This window comes from Coregonus lavaretus (assembly GCF_964263955.1).
Source record: "Coregonus lavaretus genome assembly, contig: HAP1_SCAFFOLD_742, whole genome shotgun sequence".
Taxonomy (NCBI): Eukaryota; Metazoa; Chordata; class Actinopteri; order Salmoniformes; family Salmonidae; genus Coregonus; species Coregonus lavaretus.
In genome coordinates, this window is record NW_028162195.1 from 6,244 (window position 1) to 32,088 (window position 25,845).

The 25,845-nt window shown below is 45.1% G+C and overlaps 2 protein-coding genes and 1 long non-coding RNA gene across 3 annotated transcripts; all 3 read left to right on the forward strand.

Annotated features, from left to right (window-relative positions):
* Positions 1 to 4,278: 4,278 nt before the first annotated feature.
* LOC311119484 (scavenger receptor cysteine-rich domain-containing protein DMBT1-like) lies at positions 4,279 to 5,718 on the forward strand (the record flags this gene model as incomplete). Its single annotated transcript, XM_084194164.1, has 3 exons — positions 4,279 to 4,599; positions 4,754 to 5,068; positions 5,378 to 5,718. Coding segments are annotated over 3 exons (977 nt in total), but the record flags the coding sequence as incomplete, so codon positions are not given.
* Positions 5,719 to 6,580: 862 nt separating this feature from the next.
* On the forward strand, positions 6,581 to 8,284 carry LOC311119483. Its single transcript, XR_014611978.1, has 3 exons — positions 6,581 to 6,951; positions 7,140 to 7,277; positions 7,448 to 8,284. It is a non-coding gene; the product is annotated as an uncharacterized lncRNA (long non-coding RNA).
* Positions 8,285 to 16,702: 8,418 nt separating this feature from the next.
* Positions 16,703 to 25,007, forward strand: LOC311119475 (retinoic acid receptor alpha-B-like; the record flags this gene model as incomplete). The annotated part of the gene is made up of 6 exons (XM_084194157.1): positions 16,703 to 16,910; positions 21,999 to 22,159; positions 22,371 to 22,547; positions 23,033 to 23,237; positions 23,561 to 23,719; positions 24,544 to 25,007. The coding sequence occupies 6 exons, from the start codon at positions 16,703 to 16,705 to the stop codon at positions 24,747 to 24,749; spliced, it is 1,116 nt and encodes a 371-aa protein (XP_084050283.1). The 3' UTR covers positions 24,750 to 25,007.
* Between the last annotated feature and the right edge of the window lie 838 nt (positions 25,008 to 25,845).

Here is a 25,845-nt window from a genome sequence, read left to right on the forward strand (position 1 = left end):
AGGGGTGCGTGCTCTGTCCCCTCCTGTATTCCCTGTTCACCCATGACTGCAAGGCCAGGCACGACTCCAACTTAAAATCATTACGTTTGCCGACGACACAACAGTGGAAGGCCTGATTACCGACAACGATGAGACAGCCTATAGGGAGGAGGTCAGAGACCTGGTCGTGTGGTGCCAGGATAACAACCTCTCCCTCAACGTGATCAAGACATCAAGACAAAGTATGTTGTGGCTTCTTGATTGTTCAGGCCGCATGGATGAGAACAAAGGAAGAAGTTGTGTCCTTTCTGGTTGAGTTGGGTGATTCCTCCTTTGTCAGGAGTTGGTGTCCTTATGCTTGTTGCTCTTCTCTGTTGGCTCCTTGCTTGAGTTGCAGAGGCTGTGCTCTAATAGTCATCTCCTTCTTTACTTGAAGAAGGAAACCTTAAATGTACCATTGAGGCTACAATAGCTCTTTAATGACTAAGTCTCCTTCTGAGACTGTTTAGTGCATGGGCTCTTCCGTCCCAATGTATGTACTGGATTACAGATGCTATTCCCTAAAAGGTACTTTCCCTAACTTATCAGTTCACCAGTTCTTGCCATTAAAGGCGAAGGTCCAGGACCTGTGGTCGGCCTACTGAGGATGGAGGTTCTTCTCCCTCCTCGAGAAAGGTCCAGTTTGAGAGGTCCAGCTTGAGAGGTCCAGCAGGATAAGCGGCTAACAGCTAAGAGAGTGAGGGGGAGACAGCAGAGTCCTTTTGTAGTCCTGTGAGGTCACATGGTATCAGACCTAGGAGTGAAGGGCCACTTTTATAAATCTTTGTCTTGGAGAGAGAGAAAAGGTCAACCAGTGAAAAACAAACACCATTGTAAATACAACCCATATTTATGTTGATTTATTTTCACTTTTGTACTTTAACTACTTGCACATCGTTACAACACTGTATATAGACATAATATGACATTTGGAAATGTCTTTATTCTTTTGGAACTTTTGTGAGTGTAATATTTACTGTTAATTTTTTCTTGTTTATTTCACTTTTGTTTATTATCTATTTCACTGGCTTTGGCAATGTAAACATATGTTTCCCATGTCAATAAAGCCACTTAAATTGAAATTGAATTGAATGGAAATTGAAGGAGCTTGGAGGAACTCAGTGGTCCATAACAGTTCAGCATTATGGACAGACAGTAATAGGATGTTCAACAAATCAAATCAAATGTTATTTGTCACATGCGCCGAATACAACAGGTGTAGATCTTACCGTGAAATGCTTACTTACAAGCCCTTAACCAACAATGCAGTTTTAAGAAAATAGAGTTAAGAAATGATTTACAAAATTAACTAAAGTAAAGGGGGGTACCATTAAAGTGACACGTCGCTACATGTATAGAGAATTTGTATGTTTTCCAACAAGTCCTCCAACTAGGGGAAAGGGGCAAAAAATTAAGCTTCCCCAACACTGCTGACATTTGATATATAGGAAATAACATAAGTCAACATTAAGTGGAAAAACAATTTCACAAAATAAAGTGATGAGAGTCATTAATAACATTTTGCAGAAAGCAGGACTAGCCGATTTTAAACAAAGGAAGGGTGCTATAATGTGTGAAACTGATAAAAAAATAAGTATGTTTCATCTGTATACTAAACAGTTGGTCTGTGAGAATCTGGCTAATATTAACCACAACAAGTGACATACTGTGCATCTCTCACAGGGCAGTTTCACAAAGGAAATCCTTGAGCTCGAGATAGACCTAACTATCCAGCTTTACAAATGGTGTAAATAGCACAACAGCATATGCAAATACTGGTTGCTTGCTTGGTTTACATTTAAAGTTGTTTATAAATGTGTCAATAACTATCTACAGTGGGGAAAAAAGTATTTAGTCAGCCACCAATTGTGCAAGTTCTCCCACTTAAAAAGATGAGAGAGGCCTGTAATTTTCATCATAGGTACACGTCAACTATGACAGACAAATTGAGAATTTTTTTCTCCAGAAAATCACATTGTAGGATTTTAAATGAATTTATTTGCAAATCATGGTGGAAAATAAGTATTTGGTCACCTACAAACAAGTAAGATTTCTGGCTCTCACAGACCTGTAACTTCTTCTTTAAGAGGCTCCTCTGTCCTCCACTCGTTACCTGTATTAATGGCACCTGTTTGAACTTGTTATCAGTATAAAAGACACCTGTCCACAACCTCAAACAGTCACACACCAAACTCCACTATGGCCAAGACCAAAGAGCTGTCAAAGGACACCAGAAACAAAATTGTAGACCTGCACCAGGCTGGGAAGACTGAATCTGCAATAGGTAAGCAGCTTGGTTTGAAGAAATCAACTGTGGGAGCAATTATTAGGAAATGGAAGACATACAAGACCACTGATAATCTTCCTCGATCTGGGGCTCCACGCAAGATCTCACCCCGTGGGGTCAAAATGATCACAAGAACGGTGAGCAAAAATCCCAGAACCACACTGGGGGACCTAGTGAATGACCTGCAGAGAGCTGGGACCAAAGTAACAAAGCCTACCATCAGTAACACACTACGCCGCCAGGGACTCAAATCCTGCAGTGCCAGACGTGTCCCCCTGCTTAAGCCAGTACATGTCCAGGCCCGTCTGAAGTTTGCTAGAGTGCATTTGGATGATCCAGAAGAGGATTGGGAGAATGTCATATGGTCAGATGAAACCAAAATAGAACTTTTTGGTAAAAACTCAACTCGTCGTGTTTGGAGGACAAAGAATGCTGAGTAGCATCCAAAGACCACCATACCTACTGTGAAGCATGGGGGTGGAAACATCATTCTTTGGGGCTGTTTTTCTGCAAAGGGACCAGGACGACTGATCCGTGTAAAGGAAAGAATGAATGGGGCCATGTATCGTGAGATTTTGAGTGAAAACCTCCTTCCATCAGCAAGGGCATTGAAAATGAAACGTGGCTGGGTCTTTCAGCATGACAATGATCCCAAACACACCGCCCGGGCAACGAAGGAGTGGCTTCGTAAGAAGCATTTCAAGGTCCTGGAGTGGCCTAGCCAGTCTCCAGATCTCAACCCCATAGAAAATCTTTGGAGGGAGTTGAAAGTCTGTGTTGCCCAGCGACAGCCCCAAAACATCACTGCTCTAGAGGAGATCTGCATGGAGGAATGGGCCAAAATACCAGCAACAGTGTGTGAAAACCTTGTGAAGACTTACAGAAAACGTTTGACCTGTGTCATTGCCAACAAAGGGTATATAACAAAGTATTGAGAAACTTTTGTTATTGACCAAATACTTATTTTCCACCATAATTTGCACATAAATTCATTAAAAATCCTACAATGTGATTTTCTGGATTTATTTTCCTCATTTTGTCTGTAATAGTTGACGTGTACCTATGATGAAAATTACAGGCCTCTCTCATCTTTTTAAGTGGGAGAACTTGCTCAATTGGTGGCTGACTAAATACTTTTTTCCCCCACTGTATATATAGCTTACTAACATTTACAAATGTAACAATAACAATTCATAAATGGTGAGCAAACATATATTTAAAAAAAAAATCTGATTTTTTTACTGGACATTATTATAAGGCGTTATCCATTTAGAAATGGCAACCTCAGCAAATGTGTGTTTAATTGTATTGTTTTGGTTGTCTGTGTTTCTCCCAAACAGCTCATCAAATTGTGTTATCTACATTGGCAGGTAAGTGTTCATTTACGTCTCAAAAAAGTTTTAAAATACTTTAAAAATGCTGTTAAAGGCCTCCTGAGTGGCGCAGCGGTCTAAGGCACTGCATCATAGTGCTAGAGGCGTCAGTACAGACCCCTGTTCTATCCCGGGCTGTATCGCAACCGGCCGTGATCGGGAGTCCCATAGGGCGGCGCACAGTTGTCCCAGCGACGTCCGGGTTAGGTTAGGGTTTGGCTGGGGGGGCTTTACTCCAGAGCGACTTACAGTTAGTGAGTGCATACATTTTCCAATGGTATTTCCTCCAACACATTGGTGCGGCTGGCTTCCGGGTTAAGCGAGCGTGTGTTAAGAAGCACGGCTTGGCGGGTCATCTATCGGGGGATGCATGACTCGGCCTTTGCCTCCCGAGCCGGTCGGGGAGTTGCAGCGATGAGACAAGATTGAAATTGGGGAGAAAAAGGGGAACAAAAAAAAAATGCTGTTAAAGTCCAAAAAGGTTAAGTAACACGTTTGTAACAACTTTTAATAGAACAGCTTTGACAATACTGGCTGTTTTTAATTGCTCATTAATCATTATTAATCATTTTCCCAATCATCTCATTTCCTCTTTGTGAGCTGGTGAAGAGATCAGGCTGGTCAATGGCACTAGTCTCTGCTCGGGGACAGTAGAGATTCTTTACAAGGGCCAGTGGGGAAGAGTGTGTGGTCAGAAGTGGGACGTAAACGATGCCAATGTGGTGTGTGGCCAGCTGGGCTGTGGAAGGACTGTGAGTTTCCAAGGTACTGCCCACGTAGGTCAGGGTAGTGGTGGCAGACCTACTTGGCTGGATGATGTTGGGTGTAACGGCAGTGAGAGCTCCCTCACAGAATGCTCACATGGAGGATTGAAACACCATGACTGTTTACAGTCTCAAGACGCCAGAGTTGTCTGCTCAGGTAAAAGTCCCTGGGTTGCTATTGTGGTTGATAAAAGTCAAATTACAGTTCATTATGCTTGTGTCAACTTGCCATTGATTTAGTTGAATGTGCTACTGAAATGCATTTATTTTCTCCTTAATTTTCTCCTTTTCTAATTTTCTTTCATTCCTAGTTAAACCTAACGTCAGACTGGTCAATGGGAGTGACCACTGCTCTGGGAGGGTGGAGGTCTATCAAATTGGTCACTGGCGAACCGTGTGTGATGACGTGTGGGACTTGAATGACACTGCTGTGGTGTGTAGACAGCTGGGCTGTGGGAGAGCTGATAGTGCCACAGAGAGGGCCTACTTTGGTCAGGGCAGTGGGTCCATCTGGCAGGATGATGTTGGCTGCTCTGGCAGTGAGTGCTCCATCACACAGTGCCCACACACAGGAGGAGGAACACATGACTGTAATCATGGTAACGACGCAGGTGTTATTTGTTCAGGTAAGGGAGTCTCTTTGCCTTGTCTAGACTAGAGTTTTATCAGGGTTTGGTTTGAATGGTTTGAATTGTGCAAAAAGGTCTCATCATAGAGAAAATCCTAAAAAGCATATTACTGCAGTATTATTGCCTGCTCTGCCACCTAGTGGAGAGTTGACTGTTGCAGAAATAACCTTAACCCAAGCCAGACTTGGTGATATGTGACCAGATGGGGGCAGCCTAGAACAGAGCATGTGGCTAATACAGTATGAAGACCAGCAGATAGGTTGTGATTACTGTTGCCTCACTAAACTACCTGTATTTGACCAACAGGTGTTGTCTTGCAGAAGCCTTCACTCTCCACAGACCCGGCCTATTCTGCCTTCTTGCATGGAGAGGAGGTCCATCTCACCTGCACTCTTCCATCCTGTATCCTCTGTAATGCTGTGGAATTCCTCTTCTATCTGAATAGAGACTCCATCATGTCCGTGACCGTTGGATCCTCACAGCCCAGGGCTACTTTAACAAAGTTTAAGATGGATGCTTCACACCAGGGCAGTTACCGCTGTCTCTACAGAACCCTCTCCAACGGCCAAGTCATCAGCTCCCCTTACAGCAACGTTACTAAAGGTGAGGTGGTAGTTGGGAAACAAGTGTTGCATAATCTACAGTGAGCTCCAAAAGTATTGGGAGAGTGACAAATGTTTTGTTTTGGCTCTGTACTACAGCACTTTAGATTTGAAAAGATACAATGACTGAGGTCAAAGTGCAGACTGTCAGCTTTAATTTGAGGGTATGTTCCTATATAGTGGGCAAACCGTTTAGAAATTAAATACCAAAAGTATTGGGACAAATTCACTTCTACAGTATGTTTATTAAAGTAGTCAAAAGTTTAGTAATTGGTCCCATATTCATAGCACGCAATGACTACATCAAACTTGTGACTCTACACATTTGTTGGATGCATTTGCTGTTTGCTTTGGTTGTGTTTCAGATTATTTTGTGGGGTATGATATTTTTGCGTCTAACTTTCTCACTCATCATTATTCACGATTTATTCAGGACTATCCGTAATCATGGTAGCACATTAATATAGAAATGTTTAGAAACATACTATATTCTTATTTACAATAAAAGTACATCCAAATTGACACAATACATTATTTACCATTCATTTCTATTGGGCACAAAATCATCTGAAACACAACCAAAGCAAATGCATCCAACAAATGTCTAGAGTCACAAGTTTGATGTAGTCATTGCGTGCTATGAATATAATAATAATAATAATAATATGCCATTTAGCAGACGCTTTTATCCAAAGCGACTTACAGTCATGCGTGCATACATTTTTTGTGTATGGGTGGTCCCGGGGATCGAACCCACTACCTTGGCGTTACAAGCGCCGTGCTCTACCAGCTGAGCTACAGAGGACCAAATACTAAACTCACTGTATTTCTTTATGATTCAGAGCCTTGATAGAGACAAGAGACTGACTACCTTGTCCATCGCACACACATTTCTCAGTTAGAAGGTATGAATATGGAATTACATTACTGTCAAATTGCTGTTTACTTTCTTTCCAGTGGTCCTGCTACAGCCCAACATCTCTCTCAGTCCTCCAAATGGAGGGATGTTTTGGGAACCTCAGGGGCCAGAGGTGATCAGGGGCCACAGCTTCTCCATCACCTGCTCCATTCAGCCACAGTATCCTGGAGGCCTCTTCTATCTGAACTTCTCTGGATCCAACAGAACTGAGACTACGCCAGCAGTCAACCACTCTGCCTCTTTCCACTTCCCTGTTGCAGAGTATAAAGACCAGGGGAAATACAGCTGCAGCTATGGAGTCAACGTCTCCACCCGGTTATTCAGGTCGGCTAATAGTGAACTAGCTGTCACCATTAGAGGTAAAATAACACATGCTTAAAAAAAAAAGTATTTAAAATAGCTTTTACGTGAGAGAAAAGTCATAGTATTGTAACATGACTTATCATCCTTCATATCACATTTTTGTTTGTTTTTATATTCTATTAATTTGCCATTTACAAGTCTTGATCTGTAGGTCTAAACCTTGAAATACCTACATTTTCTTCAGCATTCATGGTCCCCATCATTGTTTCTGGAGGGACTGGTGGGGTAGCACTGCTGTTTCTGCTTCTGCTTGTCATCTGTCTAGTCATCTTGAGGACAAGGAGGAGCAGAAAGCCATCTACAGAGACTGGCCAGAGAGAATGTAAGTGATATCACAATTATGTAAACTCAAAGGCTGAATCTGAACTTGATTTAGGCCTTGAGCTTGAAAAGTTAAGTTAAGCAGCATCTCAAAATACTTTTGTTGTAAATCTTTTCTATTCCCAGGAGTTTGCTGTTGGAAATATTAATGAGCAAATTGTTATACAACAGGTATTGACAACAGAGGGGAGGACCACGAAGAGGAAGAGGAAGAGGAAGAGGACTATGTGAATTTAGAAAACGACTGTTACGAGGGAGGTCTGGAAAGAGTGACGGGTGAAAAGAAGAATGGGAAGGAAAAAGGGCACAGCTATGGGAAATCAGAGGATGTCTATGACAACGAGCATGGAAACATTCAAAGAAAGAGTGTTTGTGGGGGGTCTCATGAGAAAATGAACAGTGAACACGATGAAGAAGATTACGTTAATATCTCCGCTCAGGACAATTCTGTAACACAGGCAGGGGCGTCAGTTGGGTATAGCTCAAGACCAGAAATGTAAAAGAAGGCTACAAAAAAAGTAGACTAAAATCATTCCAATCCCGAGTAAAATGCAACGGCTATTTAGCGAATTGATTTGCTGGCTTTAGGACCATGTAGAAATTTGCTCGTAGAGAAGCTGCCAGCCTGTGTTAATTTCTCTCAGCACTGAGCAGAGACATTGCAAGACAGTTTGCTTGAGGTCATATATTTAGGCAGTGCGCCGATTGCTTTGAATTTGATGTGGCATTTGAACTTGGCCCCCTTGTAAGCCTTGCAGCCAGCTGTTTAATGCACCGGCAACTTATACATTGATGTCAGCATAGGCAGCGCATCCAAAAGGCTAGGGGAAGATTAGCTTCCCCTAAAGTCAATTGAATGAAATTTGCCAAAATAAGCTATATAATTACTTCTGCCTCATACAGAAATATATAACATCATTACAAATACTACACCACAGAGTATGATTTGACCACAGCGGTCATTAGCTTATTTGAAAAATGAGCTGTTGATTGTTTTAAGTGCTCAATTTGGGCAGCGCGCGTTAAATAGCCTACCAAATAGCTGATTGTTGAGTTGCATCAGTCACTGAAAAGAAATTTATAACATTTTTGACATGCGTTTTTCTGGATTTTTTTGTTGTTGTTCTGTCTCTCACTGTTCAAATAAACCTACCATTAAAATTATAGACTGATCATGTCTTTGTCAGTGGGCAAACATACAAAATCAGCAGGGGATCAAATACTTTTTTCCCTCACTGTAGCTACGTTCACATTGTTGAAGGATTATCTTCTCCGGCTAGCATGTGCTAACTAGCTAGGCTATTAGCCCAAGTGGCGAATGCTAACTACGTTTCACTTTGTTCTCGGATTAGCTGTTTTGTGGAGTCATGGAGCCTGCTACCCCTGCCCAAGGGGAACCGAGGACAAGGCTAGCTTTACAAACCGTAGCCCACGTGCTGGTTGCTAGCTACCTAACGCCTTCAATAGACTACCACGGCTATAGCATTTATACACAGTGCGTACTCCAGCTAGTCATTAGCCGTGAGTCACTTAATAAAATAGTTTACGCCTGTCAAGGCTAATTCCAGCAGGCACCCCTGGGTTAGCAGGCCTTTTCCACAAATTAGGGACGTAGGAAGAGTAACAGTGGCTTGACCACGGCCCAACCTTGACTCAAATTATGGCCAATGCTAAGGCAGGCACTCGAACCCCCTAGGTTCTCCGGTCCAAGAGACTCAAAACCAGGTTAGCTACTGCATCAAGACTAGCCTTGCTAACACCTGCCAGGCAGACCCGGATATCATGGCAACCTCAAGGCTCTGCATGAGGGAGAGGGTCAGTTCACTAGCGCCAGTGCTAACTGAGAGACCAGTGACACAGCAGGCTGCAAACCCACAGTTATAGTCTCATAAACTACCTTGAATTGCTGACAGTGTTTCTTGCTCTGAGACACTTTCAACCCTCCCTTCGGAATTGTCACGTCTTGATCAGAATGGACAATACAACTATGGTGGCTTACATCAAAGCCAGGGTGGTACTCGTACCCTGCGCTTACTTATTCTGTGGAGCAGAGCACACCTACTGTCACTACGTGCGACTAATTTCCAGGGTGTACTGAACGTAGGAGTGGAATTATTTTCCAGATACTCCATCCCCAAGTGGTGAAACAGATCTGGGAGCGATGAGGTCAAGCATCCATAGATCTCTTTGCATCACACGAAAGCGTGCACTGGCCGCTTTTCTTCGCGCAAGTACGAGACTCACCCCTAGGGTGTACAAGCTGGCTGAGGGTGTTGACCGAGGGTGTTGCTTTATGCTTTTGTTCCCCTCATCCTCATACTCCCCACTCTAGCCAGTGAAGAAGGCGGCTCATCCCTCAACTTGGTATCCCCCCGATGGCCAGGCAAACTCTGGATAGCGGAGATCATTCCACGCACCACCTTTCCGTTCTACAGAAGAAGTGTGGCTCCACCGTTTGTGTCCAGTACGAACATTGGGCATATACAGTACTTGGATAGAACGAGAGCTTTGTGCAAGAGCAACCAACTCTTTGTGTCCTGGGCACCTCCCTGCAAGGGGACGCTGCTCTCTCATCAACGGTTATCACATTGGATTGTCAAACCTATTATATTGGCCTATAATAGCAAGGGGCTATAGCCTCCAGAAGGCCTGAGGGCTCACTCCACCAGAGGTATGGCTACTTATTGGGCGCTGCTTAAGGGTATCTCCTTGAAGGAGATTTGCATTGCGGCTTGTTGGGCATCCCCTCATACGTTTATGAGGTTCTACCTACTAGACGTTACTGTGCATTCTTTGGCGCATACTGTTCTCAGTGTCGGGGCCTCTGAGTGTTAATACATTGAGACTACCTGGCTTCGGAGAGCATGTGAGAGACAGGAGTTGGCCATATCCCATTGTGAGAAATTAAAACGAATAATTGAAAGATAATTTAAGGTGCCTTGGGTAACCCTGGTTCTCTGATATTATGAGTGAGCTATCTCACCACATTCCCCTACTCGCAAGAATGTGATGAAGTTTGACATGCTTGAGAATGACCAGAAGGCGGGCGAGTGGCTCTTTAGTATGAAGGGAGGGGCTCACCTCATTCACCACTCAACCTGTCGATCTCCGACAGGCATGTGTGATTGGTTCTTCGAGCTTCAAGAGATTTTGTGAATCCCTACTGTGAGATATCTCACTCATAATATCAGAGAACCGGGGTTACGCAAGTAACCTTAAAATTCCATACTGTATATTAAATTATTGTATTGCTTAATGTTTTGCTTTTTGTAGCCAATAAAAAAGGTTAGGTTTTGATGCACTGGATCAAAGTCCAAACTGTCTCTTTCTGTGTCTTTGATCAGTTCCAGTGTTGTTGAGGAGCTAGAAAATATAGAAAACAGTGAACACTGCTTTGCTTGAAATTAAGTTTGTAAGTGATTTTGTATACAAGTACTCAGGGATAAATCCTATTTTAAGTTGAACAATGTGTATCAAATCATAATTAATTGATTTCAATGGTAGAGTAAAGATTTGTAAAGATTTGTCTCTCTGTTAGTAATGGGGAATAATGAATTGAGTGATTACTCCAAACAATACAGCACATCACCAGCCAATAGTCAAATGACCAATCAATGTTTGATAAAGGGGTTGATTTTCTCAATAGTATAATTGACTGAGAAGGAAATACTGACTTCTGCCAGATAATTGATATAGGCAATTGATAGTTGTATAGAATATTTATGAATACATTGAAATACAGTTTTAATTCTGAATCCAATATTCATTCAATTTAATTTCAAATAATGAAATACAAATACCTGTACATGTAACAAAAAATCCAATAATAATTAAATGTGTATGTCACACCCTGGCTCTGGGACTCATTATGTTGAGCCAGGGTGTGTTCATTCTATGTGTGTATTTCTATGTTGGTAATTCTGTTGTGTTTAATTCTATGTTTGCCTGAGTGACTCCCAATCAGAGGCAACGAGTGTCAGCTGTTGGCTGGTTGTCTCTGATTGGGAGCCATATTTAAACTGTATGTTTTTCCCTTTGGGTTTGTGGGTTTTTGTTCCGTGTTCGGTCATTGATACCGTGGACGTCACGAGTCGTTTCTTGTTTTGTATTGAGTTTAAACTTTAACTAATTAAAGTATGTTTGTTCATCACGCTGCGCCTTGGTCTGTTCCCTATGACGATCGTGACAGAAAAACCCACCATGCAACGACCAAGCAGCGTGTCCAGGGGCAGCCCTTGGGCTGGACATGGGAGGAAGCGCCGGGAAAGGCCCTGGCGAAAGAGGAGCAGCGTGTCCAGGAGCAGGCAGCCTGGACATGGGAGGAGATATTGGACGGTAAAGGGTCCTGGACTTGGGGGGAAATCCTGGCCGGGATGGATCGCCGGCCATGGAGTGAGACAGTAGAGAGGCGACGGAGAGAGGAGCAACGGCGTGATCAGGGTCGTCGTCGGACGGTCGAGAGGCAACCCCAGAAATTTTTTAGGGGGGGGGGCACACGGCATGGACGACGGGGCTGACGGAGGAAAAAAAGGGGCGGATCCAGAAGGCCACCAGGCCAGGGGTACACCGCCCTGTACGTCCTGTGCGGATGCCTCACACAGAGTGTGTGAGGGTAGGCATTCAGCCAGGACGGGTTGTGGCCGCTCTTCACTCCAGGCCTCCTATCCGTCTCCACAGCCCGGTTCGGCCTGTCCCTGCTCCACGCACCAAGCCTACGGTGTGCGTCGCCAGCCCAGCCCGACCTGTCCCTGCTCCACGCACCAAGCCTACGGTGTGCGTCGCCAGCCCAGTCCGGCCTGTCCCTGCTCCACGCACCAAGCCTACGGTGCGCGTCGCCAGCCCAGCCCGGCCTGTCCCTGCTCCACGCACCAAGCCTACGGTGCGCGTCACCAGCCCGGCCCGGCCTGTTCCGGCCACTCGCACCAAGTATACGGTGCGCGTCGCCAGCCCGGCCCGGCCTGTTCCTGCCACTCGCACCAAGTCTACGGTGCGCGTCGCCAGCCCGGCCCGGCCTGTTCCTGCCACTCGCACCAAGTATACGGTGCGCGTCGCCAGCCCGGCCCGGCCTGTTCCTGCCACTCGCACCAAGTCTACGGTGCGCGTCGCCGGCCCGGCCTGTTCCTGCCACTCGCACCAAGTCTACGGTGCGCGTCGCCAGCCCGGCCCGGCCTGTTCCTGCCACTCGCACCAAGTATACGGTGCGCGTCGCCAGCCCGGCCCGGCCTGTTCCTGCCACTCGCACCAAGTCTACGGTGCGCGTCGCCAGCCCGGCCCGGCTTGTTCCTGCCACTCGCACCAAGTATACGGTGCGCGTCGCCAGCCTGGCCCGGCCTGTTCCTGCCACTCGCACCAAGTATACGGTGCGCGTCGCCAGCCCGGCCCGGCCTGTTCCTGCCACTCGCACTAAGTCGTCAGCCTGGTAAGGCCCGTCCCTCCTCCACGCACCAAGCCAGGGGTGCGAGTCGTCAGCCTGGTAAGGCCCGTTCCTCCTCCACGCACCAAGCCAGGGGTGCGCGTCGTCAGCCTGGTAAGGCCCGTTCCTCCTCCACGCACCAAGCCAGGGGTGCGCGTCGTCAGTCCAGCACAACCCGTGCCTGGGTCACCGGTGCCTGGTAAGGTACCGGTCAACTGCTCCACTATGGAGCTGAAGCTAACCGCTCCTGCTAAGTCCAGTCCTGCTCCTGCCGGCGGGGCCAGACTGGACCAGGGGCGCTATGGGGGGTGTATTGGAGGGTGGTGGTCAAGGCCGGAGCCAGAACCGCCGCCGAGGAGGTATGCCTGCCCAGCCCTCCCCTGTTTTGTTCAGTTGAGGCGCGGTCGCAGTCCGCGCCTTTAGGGGGGGGTACTGTCACACCCTGGCTCTGGGACTCATTATGTTGAGCCAGGGTGTGTTCATTCTATGTGTGTATTTCTATGTTGGTAATTCTGTTGTGTTTAATTCTATGTTTGCCTGAGTGACTCCTAATCAGAGGCAACGAGTGTCAGCTGTTGGCTGGTTGTCTCTGATTGGGAGCCATATTTAAACTGTATGTTTTTCCCTTTGGGTTTGTGGGTTTTTGTTCCGTGTTCGGTCATTGATACCGTGGACGTCACGAGTCGTTTCTTGTTTTGTATTGAGTTTAAACTTTAACTAATTAAAGTATGTTTGTTCATCACGCTGCGCCTTGGTCTGTTCCCTATGACGATCGTGACAGTGTAATTCAATTTGTGCAATACAAATTCAAATTTTAAATGCATAAGTAAACAAATCTAAATGATTTAATTGAAATTCAATTTCTGTTAGCACTAATATCACTCCATACAGGGGTGTTAAAAAAACATGTTCTTAGAGAAGAGTGGTTGACAGGGTAAACGTGAAAGATGAACATTAGATTTGTGAAATAGTTACAACATTTAAAAAACAGACATTGCATCTCACATACTGAACTGTACATATTTCTAGAATCTGAAAATGTATAGAGAAGTAAAGGTCATATCTCTGACTGAGTTCAGAACAAGATGACCTCTCAAATAACATGCAAAAAAAGTGAATTGATGCATATGATAGATTCATTTGGCTGCTGGCTCTTCTTCAGTTTTGTCTTGCTGTGGGCATCAAGTTGTTTCAGCTGTACATTTATGGGCAGCTATAATATTTTGAGTCATCAGCCCGTTTATACCTGCCAACATGGGTCCTTTGTCTGTGAGCACTAAAGGGCAATTCCACCACTTTCAACTTCATATTCATCATCTCCAGCATCTATCGCTAAAAAGATAAGAAGAAAGGTCCCAAAATAATGTGTCTCTGTGACATCACAGGATAGGATAAAAAAAGAAAAAAGGTATTTTCAAAACCTGCAACAAGTTTCTAGCCCATGGGAGTGTATTTTCTTGCTGATGATGTCATCAGGTAAAATATTTTTACAAAACTTAGAAATGTGCTTTTTTCACATATGTTGACCATGGTATTGTGCTGGAGATAATGACAATGAGGTTGAACAGTGGTGAAGTTGCCATTTATGTGGCTTTAGCTGTACCTTTAATATATGGGCATTTTCTGACATTGATTACCACAAAAGTCATTATTTTGTTTTTCGTCATTAGTTTATCTACTGAATGTGCCTTTATCTACTGGTAAGCAAATCTCCTATGCTTATGGTCATGGCAATTCCTTTTTTTTCCCATTGAGTGAAAAACGTATACAGCATAATTTTGACATAAAAGTATGGTGAACTCACCAGATACATTCATCGAGTCGTTAAAGGGCAACTCTGCCACCTTTCAACTCCATATTCATTATCTCCAGCGTCAAACCAGTGTCTACAGTGCATTCAGAAAGTATTCAGACCACTTAAGTTTTTCCACATTTTGTTACGTTAAATTGAATAAAAAAAATTCCTCTGCAATCTACACACAATACCCCATAATGACAAAGTGAAATTGTAGGAAATGTATTAAAAATAAAACATAAATACCTTATTTACAAAAGTATTTAGACCCTTTGCTATGAGACTAGAAATTGAGTTCAGGTGCATCCTGTTTCCATTGATCATCCTTGTGATGTTTCTACAACTTGACTGGAGTCCACCTGTGGTAAATTCAATTGATTGGACATGATTTGAAAAGGCACACACCTGTCTATATAAGGTTCCACAGTTGACAGTGCATGTTAGTGCAAAAACCAAGCCATGAGGTCGAAGGAATTGCTGTAGAGCTCAGAGACTGGATTGTTGTGAAGGCTGATCTGGGGAAGGATACCAAAAAATGACTGCAGTATGGAAGGTCCCCAAGAACACAGTGGCCTCCGTCATTCTTAAATGGAAGAAGTTTGGATCCACCAAGACTCTTCCTAGACCTGGCGGCCCAGCCAAACTGAGCAATCAGGGGAGAAGGGCCTTGGTCAGGGAGGTGACCAAGAACCTGATGGTTACTCTGACAGAGCTCTAGACTTCCTCTGTGGAGATGGGAGAACCTTCCAGAAGGACAACCATCTCTGCAGCATCACACCAATCAGGTCTTTATGGTAGAGTGGCCAGAGGTCACTCCTCATTAAAGGCACATGACAGCACGCTTGGAGTTTGCCAAAAGGCACCTAAAGGACTCTCAGATCATGAGAAACAAGGTTCTCTGGTCTGGTGAAACCAAGATTGAACACTTTGGTCTGAATGCCAAGCGTTACCTCTGGAGGAAACCTGGCACCATCCCTACGGTGAAGTATGGTGGTTGCAGCATCATGCTGTGGGGATGTTTTTCAGCGGCAGGAACTGGGAGACTAGTCAGGATCGAGGGAAAGATGAACGGAGCAATGTACAGAGAGATCCTTGATGAAAACCTGCTCCAGAGCGCTCAGGACCTCAGACTGGGGCGAAGGTTCACCTTTCAACAGGACAACGACCCTAAGCACACAGCCAAGACAATGCAGGCGTGGCTTCGGGACAAGTCTCTGAATGTCCTTGATTGGCCCAGCCAGAGCCCGGACTTGAACCCGATTGAACATCTCTGGAGAGATTTGAAAATAGCTGTGCAGCAACACTCCCCATCCAACCTGACAGAGCTTGAGAGGATCTGCAGAGAAGAATGGGAGAAACTCCCCAAATACAGGTGTGCCAAGCTTGTAGCGTCATACCCAAGAAGACTCGAGGCTGTAATCACTGCCAAAGTTGCTTCAACAATGTACTGAGTAAAGGGTCTGAATACTTATGTAAATGTGATATTTCTAAAAACCTGTGTTTGCTTTGTCATTATGGGGTATTGTGTGTAGATTGATGAGGGAAAAAATACAATTTAATCAATATCAGAATAAGGCTGTAGTGTATCAAAATGTGGAAAAGGTCAAGGGGTCTGAATACTTTTGTCAGGAACTGATGTGGATGTGGTGTAGGAGTCAGGCGCAGGACACCGAGGCTTAGTCCAACAGACTTTACTAGTCATAAAGAGACAAAATACAAAACACGGGCCTCGAAACAAACAGAGGCGAGCGATTACGCAAACAGTGCGTAAAAACACCAAACAAATAAACAGAGCAGAAACACGCAGCTCCTACCGACAGGCGGACAATAACACACAACACAAGACTAACCAAACGAGAAACTTATAGGAGACATAATCAACCAAACACGAAACAGGTGTACACAATCAGACAAAACCAAACAGACATCAAAAACATCAAACGGTGATAGCTAGTACTCCGGGGACGACGACCGCCGAAACCTGCCCGAACAAGGAGGAGGAGCAGCCTCGGCCGAAACCGTGACAACTTTCCGAATGCACTGTATGTCTATATCGTATGTCATGTATTTGAAGATAAATATTTAGGGTTTTACATACAACATTTTGCTTTAGTGGCAGAACCTTGTGGAACATAACACCCGTCTTGACCCTCTCTCTCTTCTTCTCCCTGCCTCCCTCTACTCCTCCAGGAGTGGAGTGAGTGATCACTCTCTGAAGATGGAGATCGCAGGCTCCATGCCCCCTCTCATCCAGGAGATGCGTAAGAACTCAGAGGGTCTGGAGGGCCAGGGGGCCGCTCCAGCAAAGGAGGGGCTCCACCAGGCAGCTGCTCAGCCTGTCCCCCAGCTCAGCCCGCAGCAGTCCGCCTGCACCCTCTCCTTAGACGGGGGTCCACTGCCACCCCCCAGGCAGAGACAGCCAGAAGGCATGACTACAGACGGAGCCAGCTAACTGACACTCCCAAACTGTGACAAACCAGGCCATAGTAGAGTGGGGTTAGGAAGAGGGCCAAGCCTGGGCCCAACCAGGACGGACTTTGACACTTTTAGGGCACATGCAGGCCTTAATGGACAGACAGCCGTCCCCCGTCCTCCCACTCCCCTTTTCTCAGCCCCCGGACCGGGTGCCAAAAAGGGCCTGGAAGGTCTTTCAAGTGCCTTACATGAACAACAATAGACTCCATATATAGATTGGTATCGGTTGTCTCTGTGACTCCTGCTTTATCCAAGTACAGTATGATATTTTCTCTGTCTAGTGTAGCCTTGTTTCAATTGGCTATGATTTATATATTGGATATACTAATGTCTGCAATGCAATTTTTACAGGCTAATTTGTGGATTCTGGTATCCATGAACGTTGCTAACAAATGACTTGTTACAGAGAGTCACAAAATCGAACTAACCTAGAACAAAGGACTCATTCTCATTCCCAGTTCTCATTACCACTTTCTAGTCTCACACAGTGGTGGAGAAAGTACCCAATTGTCATACTTGAGTATAAGTAAAGATACCTTAACAGAAAATGACTCAAGTAAAATTGGAAGTCACCCAGTAAAATACTACTTGAGTAAAAATATAAAGTATTTTATTTTAAATATACTTAAGTATCAAAAGTAAACGTAATTTTAAAAAAATATTTTCAAATTCCTTATACAGTGCCTTCGGAAAGTATTCAGACCCGTTGACTTTTTCCACATTTTGTTACATTACAGCCTTATTCTAAAATTGATTAAATTGTTTTTTTCCCCTCATCAATCTACACACAATACCCCATAATGACAAAGCAAAAACAGGTTTTTAGAAATGTTTGAAAATGTATTAAAACTAAAAAACAGATATCACATTTACATAAGTATTCGGACCCTTTACTTAGTACTTTGTTGAAGCACCTTTGGCAGCGATTACAGTCTCTAGTCTTCTTGCGTATGTAGCTACAAGCTTGGCACACCTGTATTTGGGGAGTTTCTCCCATTCTTCTCTGCAGATCCTCTCAAGCTCTGTCAGGTTGGATGGGGAGCGTCGCTGCACAGCTATTTTCAGGTCTCCCCAGAGATGCTTGATCGGGTTCAAGTCCGGGCTCTGGCTGGGCCACTCAAGGACATTATAAGACTTGTCCCAAAGCCACGCCTGCATTGTCTTGGCTGTGTGCTTAGGGTCATAGTCCTGTTGGAAGGTGAACCTTCACCCCAGTCTGAGGTCCTGAGCGCTCTGGAGCAGGTTTTCATCAATGATCTCTCTGTACTTTGCTCCGTATATCTTTCCCTCGATCCTGACTAGTCTCCCTGTCCCTGTCGCTGAAAAACATCCCCACAGCATGATGCTGCCACCACCATGCATCACCGTAGCGATGCTATTGGCCAGGTGACGATCGGTGCCTGGTTTCCTCCAGACGTGACGCTTGGCATTCAGGCGAAAGAGTTCGATCTTGGTTTCATCAGCCAGAGAATCTTGTTTCTCATTGTCTGAGAGTCCTTTAGGTAGCTTTTGGCAAACTCCTAGCGGGCTCTAATGTGCCTTTTACTGAGGAGTGCCTTCCGACTGGCCACTCTACCATAAAGGCCTGATTGGTGGAGTGCTGCAGAGATGGTTGTCCTTCTGGAAGGTTCTCCCATCTCCACAGAGGAACTCTGGAACTCTGTCAGAGTGACAATCAGGTTCTTGGTCCCCTCCCTGACCAAGGCCCTTCTCCCCCGATTGGTCAGTTTGGCCGGGCGACCATTTCTAGGAAGAGTCTTGGTGGTCCCAAACTTTTTGCATTTAAGAATGATGGAGGCTACTGTGTTCTTGGGGACCTTCAATGCTGCAGACATTTTTTGGTACCCTTCCTAAGATCTGTTCCTTGACACAATCCTGTCTCGGAGCTCTATGGACAATTCCTTCGACCTCATGGCTTGGTTTTTGCTCTGACATGCACTGTCAACTGTGGGACCTTATATAGACAGGTGTGTGCCTTTCCAAATCATGTCCAATCAATTTAATTTACCACAGGTGGACTCCAGTCAAGTGGTAGAAACATCTCAGGATGCACCTGAGCTTAATTTCAAGTCTCGTGGCAAAGGGTCTTAATATTTATATTTATTTAAAATAAATTAGCAAAAAATTCTAAAAACCTGTTTTCACTTTGTCATAATGGGATATTGTGTGTAGATTGATGAGGAAGACAATTTATTTAATCAATTTTCAAATAAGGCTGTAACGTAACAAAATGTGGAAGAAGTGAAGGTGTGTGAATATTTTCCGAATGCACTGTATTGTATACATAACCATCCAGCTTTACAAAAGGTGTAAATACCACAACAGCATATGGAAATATTATTTGTTTGCTTGGTTTACATTTAAAGTTGTTTATAAATGTGTCAATAACTATCTATATATAGCTTACTAACATTTACAAATGTAGCAATAACAATTCATAGATGGTGAGCAAACTTATATTTAAAAAAATGTCAGATTTGTTACTGGACATTATTATAAGGCGTTATCCATTTAGAAATGGCAACTTCAGTAAATATGTGTTTAATTGTAACTTTTCGGTTGTCTGTGTTTCTCTTCAACAGCTCATCAAATGGTGTTGTATTCATTGGCAGGTAAGTGTTCATTTACACTGAATGAAAATATAAATGCAACATTCAACAATTTCAAAGATTGTATTGAGTTACAGTTCATGTAAGGAAATCAGTTAATTGAAATACATTCATTAGGCCCTAATCTATGAATTTCACATGACTGGGAATACAAATATGCATCTGTTGGTCACAGATACCCTAAAAATAAAATCAGAAAACCAGTGGATCAGAAAACCAGTCAGTATCTGGTGTGACCACCACTTGCCTCATGCAGCGCGACACATCTCCTTCGCATAGAGTTGATCAGGCTGTTGATTGTGGCCTGTGGAATGTTGTCCCACGTTGACATGAGGAAACCACTCGCCCACCCGACACCATAAATGCTGTCTGTCATCTTCCTTGTACAGTTGAAACCGGGATTCATCTGTGTGCCAGTGGCCATGGAAGGTGAGCATTTGCCCACTGAAGTCGGTTACGACGCCGATCTGCAGTCAGGTCAAGACACAGATGAGCTTCCCTGTGACGGTTTCTGACAGTTTGTGCAGAAATTCTTTGGTTGTGCAAACCCAGTTTCATCAGCTGTCTGGATGGCTGGTCTCAGACGATCCTGCTGGTGAAGAAGCCGGATGTGGAGGTTCTGGGCTGGCATGGTTACACGTGGTCTACGGTTGTGAGGTTGGTTGGCCGTACTACCATATTCTCTAAAACAAAGTATGGTGAACATTCCTGCAGTCAGCATACCAATTGCACACTCCCTCGAAACTTGAGGCATCTGTGGTGTTGTGTTGTGTGACAAAACTGCACATTTTAGAGTGGCCTTTTATTGTCCCCAGCACAAGGTGCACCTGTGTAATGATCATGCTGTTTAATCAGCTTCTTGATATGCCACACCTGTCAGGTGGATGGATTGTCTTGGTAAAGGAGAAATGCTCACTAACAAGGATGTAAACAAATGTGTGCAAAGCATTTGAGAGAAATAAGTTTTTTGTGCATATGGACAATTTCTGGGATCTTTTATTTCAGCTCATGAAACATGGGACCAACACATTAAATGTTGCTTTTATATTTTTGTTCAGTGTACATGTGAACACAAGTCCCAAAAAGGTTTTAAGTAGCATGTTTGAATATCATTTAAATACATTTAAAAGTACACAGAAAATAAGTCCAAAAAGGTTAAGTAACACATTCGTAACAAAACTTTGAATAGAACAGCTTTGACCATAATTACAGTGTTAAATTGCTTATTTCATTATTGATTATTATTAATAATTTTTCTTATCATCTCTTTTCCTCTTTGTGAGCTGGTGAAGAGATCAGGCTGGTCAATGGCACTAGTCTCTGCTCGGGGACTGTAGAGATTCTTTACAAGGGCCAGTGGGGAAGAGTGTGTGGTCAGAAGTGGGACGTAAACAATGCCAATGTGGTGTGTGGCCAGCTGATTTGGCAGCTCATATTAGAGTGAGAAGATATAGATATTCCATGTGGAGATATAGTGAGCTGCCAGAGGAGGATGGACAGAATGTAGAGAGATGGGGAAGGAAGGTAGAAGCGAAACAGAGGAAAGAGAGGGAGAGAGAGTGTGTGTGTGCCTGCTGGTGTGTGTTTGGGGTGTGTTCACACAAATGTGTGTCACATCCACTTGTTTGTGTGCTTGTGTTGATGCTGTTTGGAGGCAGAGAGTTACTCCCATCTCTCCAATGTCTACCTGTCTGTATTGTGCCAGATCAGCGGCACACAGATTCTCCTTCTTAAACTCTTTTTACACTGTCACGTCAAAGCACTTCAGCTCTCTCCCCCTCTCTCTCTCCCACATACAGTTCACTCACACCCTCTCCTCTCCTCTGCCATATTTCTCACATAACACACGGCACGGCACACACATTGTTTTCTTCTCCCCTTTCACTCTTTTTCTATATCTCACTCGCCCTCTTTGAGGTTCCTGTCTATTGTTCCTCAGAACAGATTCTGACCTCTCTGTGCATGTCTCTCTCTCTATCTCTCTCTATCTCTCTCTGCGTCTCTGTCTCTGTGCCAGGGTGAGGATGGAAAATGTAGTATATGGTTCCATCTAGTGGTGGACGTAGATATTCCCCCACCACACAATGTCCCAGTTTATCAGCATTTGGGTTTCCAGTAGTGTCTGGTCTCAGGGATAGCGCTCATCTTTCTGACTGTCTCTTTGTTGTCTCTTTGGTTGGAGATGGCATGCAATGTGAGGATTGTGAGGTTGACCTGGAGGCGTTAATGTTCACGCATCCCCAAAAATTGCCATTTGAGTCCAAAGGATAACTCTCTCTCTCTCTCTCTCTCTCTCTCTCTCTCTCTCTCTCTCTCTCTCTCTCTCTCTCTCTCTCTCTCTCTCTCTCTCTCTCTCTCTCTCTCTCTCTCTCTCTCTCTCTCTTTCTCTCTCTAACTCCATTTCTTCATCTCCTTCTATCCCTCTCTCAGCGGTGAGGAACGACAGGAACAAGAAGAAGAAGGAGGAGAAGAAGCCAGAGTGTTCGGAGATCTACGTGCTGAGTACCGAGACAGAGCAGATGATCGAATGCGTCCGCAAGGCCCATAAGGAGACGTTTCCCTCGCTCTGTCAGCTGGGCAAATACACCACAGTGAATTATACACACACCCGCATGCACACACACACACACACACTGACAAGTTACACAAACACGCACACAAACATTACCCTCACTCTGCCAACATGTTTGGGTATACCAAACACTGACAAACATACGCACTCCTTGCGCTCTCAACATATCAACCGATGTATTTGTAGAATCACAGACTAACCTATATGTATCTCCCTCTCTCTTCCTATAGAATAACAGTGCAGAGCACCGCGTGGCTCTAGACGTGAACCTGTGGGATAAGTTCAGTGAGCTGTCCACTAAGTGTATCATCAAGACGGTGGAGTTTGCCAAGCATCTGCCAGGCTTCACCACCCTCACTATCGCTGACCAGATCACCCTGCTCAAGGCTGCCTGTCTGGACATACTGGTGAGAACACACACACACTAGGACATAGACACACACACACACTAGGACATACATACATGTATTATAAACAGTAAAACATCTACAGAAAGTGAACAACAGTATAAAATACATTTGTGCTCCCCCTCCCTTTCCAATCAACTCAGTGGCCTTGTGGTTAGTGTCCGTCCTGAGATTGGAAGGTTGGGAGTTCGATCCCCGGTCCGAGTCCTAAACAAAAAAATGGGACCCAATGCGTCTCTGCTTGGCACTCAGCATTAAGGAGATAGATTGGGGGTAAGGCCCTGTGATAGACTAGCATCCTGTCTTGGGGGTTTACTTGTCCATCAAGCTGCCTCACACTACAGAAACAGGAGATCTGCTTCGATGAGCCATTTCGGCTCGCCCCACCCAAAGCTCATGCAAGACTTACTTACTTCCTTCCTCCTTTTCCCCCTCTCCCTCCTTCCCTCCTTCCCTCTCTCTACCTCTCAATCCCTCCATCTCAGATTCTGAGGATATGCACACGGTACACTCCAGACCAGGACACCATGACCTTCTCAGACGGGCTGACCCTGAACAGGACCCAGATGCACAACGCAGGCTTCGGCCCGCTCACAGACCTGGTGTTCGCCTTCGCCCAAACACTCCTCCCTCTGGAGATGGACGACGCAGAGACCGGCCTTCTCAGCGGCATCTGTCTGCTTTGTGGAGGTACTGCACCACTGCTCAGATTCAAATCCAGCATTGCACTCCTATCAGAGCCAGGAGTTGAGATCCCAAGAGGCCAATTGTCATTGTTTTAGAGTACAAGCAAGTCTCAGCTGTGGCATAGAAACTAGTGTGTTTGTCAGCTGTGTGTATTACTAGTGTGAAAATGGGAGTTTGCCTAATAAATACTTCATGTGAAGCTACTGTTACCATGCTGATGTGTGAATCGTGCCACTGTTGGACACGCTTTTTGAGCATACAGATTGGGTATTAAGGATGTGTTTTTCATAGTTTTTTTCTCTGTGTGTGTGTGTGTGTGTGTGTAGACCGTCAGGATCTGGAGCAGGCAGACAAGGTGGATGTTCTCCAGGAGCCCCTACTGGAGGCTCTGAAGATCTACGTGAGGAAGAGGAGGCCTCATAAACCACACATGTTCCCCAAGATGCTGATGAAGATCACTGACCTCAGGAGCATCAGCGCCAAGGGTGAGAGAGCACGCCTATATACTGCGTTGTTTTTTTTATAGGGTAGCTTTAGTGTAGCTTAAACTTCTTCCAGTGTGAAGTCATTGGTAGCTTGGTAAACTGTACCTTCCCCAACACTGATATTTGGCGCGCATGCTGCCCAAATTGCGGCCTTCCCGACTGTAGACGTACCAGTAACTGCCAAAATAAAGGAAATGCTTGAGTACATGAGGGATACAAAGTATATGTTATGGTGTGCATGTTCCTGGCAGGGTTTAGGTCCACTTGTAGAATCTATGCCAAAGTGCATTGAAGAGGTTTCTGGCAGCTCGTGGTGGCCCAACACCCTTTTAAGACTCTTTATGTTGGTGTTTCCTTTGTTTTGGCAGTTACCTATATGTGAAAGGGAAAGGGGGATACCTAGTCAGTTGTACAACTGAATGCATTCAACTGAAATGTGTCTTCCGAATTTAACCCAACCACTCTGCTTGTGACTTAATCGACAGTACATTTTTTTGAAACTATTGATAATCTGTGGCTAAATTATGCCCTCATTGAGAGTTGGCTCCTGTGGTTGTATATTTGTTTTAGTTTTTTGCCGCTTGGGCCCCCTACGGGCTTGGGCCCAGGGACTTCAGCCCCTGTAAACCCCTGCATTAATCCGGCCCTAGTCTCAGTGCAACAATACTGCCATTTATATCTATATCATGTGTCATTTATTTGAAGATGACTATTTAGGGTCTTACATACAACATTTTGCTGTAGTGGCAGAATCTTGTGGAACACATAACATATGACCCTCTCTCTCTGCCTCTCTCTTCTTCTCCCTCCCTCTCCTCTTCCAGGAGCGGAGCGAGTGATCACTCTGAAGATGGAGATCCCAGGCTCCATGCCCCCACTCATCCAGGAGATGCTGGAGAACTCAGAGGGTCTGGAGGGCCAGGGGGCCAGCGGGGGCCGCTCCAGCGGAGGAGGGGCCCCACCAGGCAGCTGCAGCCCCAGCCTGTCCCCCAGCTCAGCCCGCAGCAGCCCGCCTGCACCCTCCCCTTAGACGGGGGTCCACTGCCACCCCCCAGGCAGAGACAGCCAGAAGGCATGACTACAGACGGAGCCAGCAAGCTGACAGACTCCCACACTGTGACAAACCAGGGTTAGGAAAAGAGCCAGACCTGGGCCCAACCAGGACGGACTTTGACACTTTGAGGACACGCAGGCCTCAATGGACAGACAGCCGTCCCCCTATCTCAGCCCCAGTCCGAGCATTAAAACTGGGCCGAACCCGAACCCATACTTGACTGAACAATAGGGGGTCCCATCTCACCTGGATGGCACTATCTCCATCACCCCCAACCCCCCCCCCCCCCCCCCACCCTACAAACCACCATAGACATGCCTCAGAACCAGCAGCAGGGATCAGCAGCCGCCACACAAGGAGTTTAATCTGAGATGTTCTGTTTACTCTCCTCAGTGATGACTCTGCTCCTCCTCTCTCTCCCCCTCAAGACGTTGGACAGGAGTTCAGGCTCAGTGCCCGTCAGACTTGGAGTAATGGGGTAGACAAGACGCACGTCTTTCTGCAGGAAACTAGTCAGACAGACTGACAGACAGACAGCTGGACATTGGGCACGAGTCATCCCTAAATGTTGGCAGGGACAGCTAACGGGGGTCTCGGATAGGGGGCCTGTCTCTCCTTCTCCTTTACAACTTTTTTTTTTTTCTTACAAAAGATATATGGAAATATAAATATATATATTGAAAAAGTAATGATTGCAATTTGAATTGTCCTAAGTGGAATGATGCATAAAAGAAGAGTTGCTATCTTTTTTCCTGTTTTTTTCTCACTGTTCTTCGAACATAGATGCATTTGTGATTCCCCCCTAACCCCCACCTCCCCAGACCTAGTGTTTTGTTATCTTGGTTTCACCCAGGAAAATCGGCACACTAAGTAGTCACAGTGGAAATGTGTGTTTTTCTATCAAATCAATAGAGAAGTAGAACAAAAATGATGACACGATTTCAGATGCAATTCACTTGATGCACTAGACCTCTTGCACTGTCACGTTCACAGGTTGGATCAAATTGACACACAAAACACAAATAGGACCAGGTTGGGTTGGCAACTCTGTTTTGTTCCGTTTACAGTATTT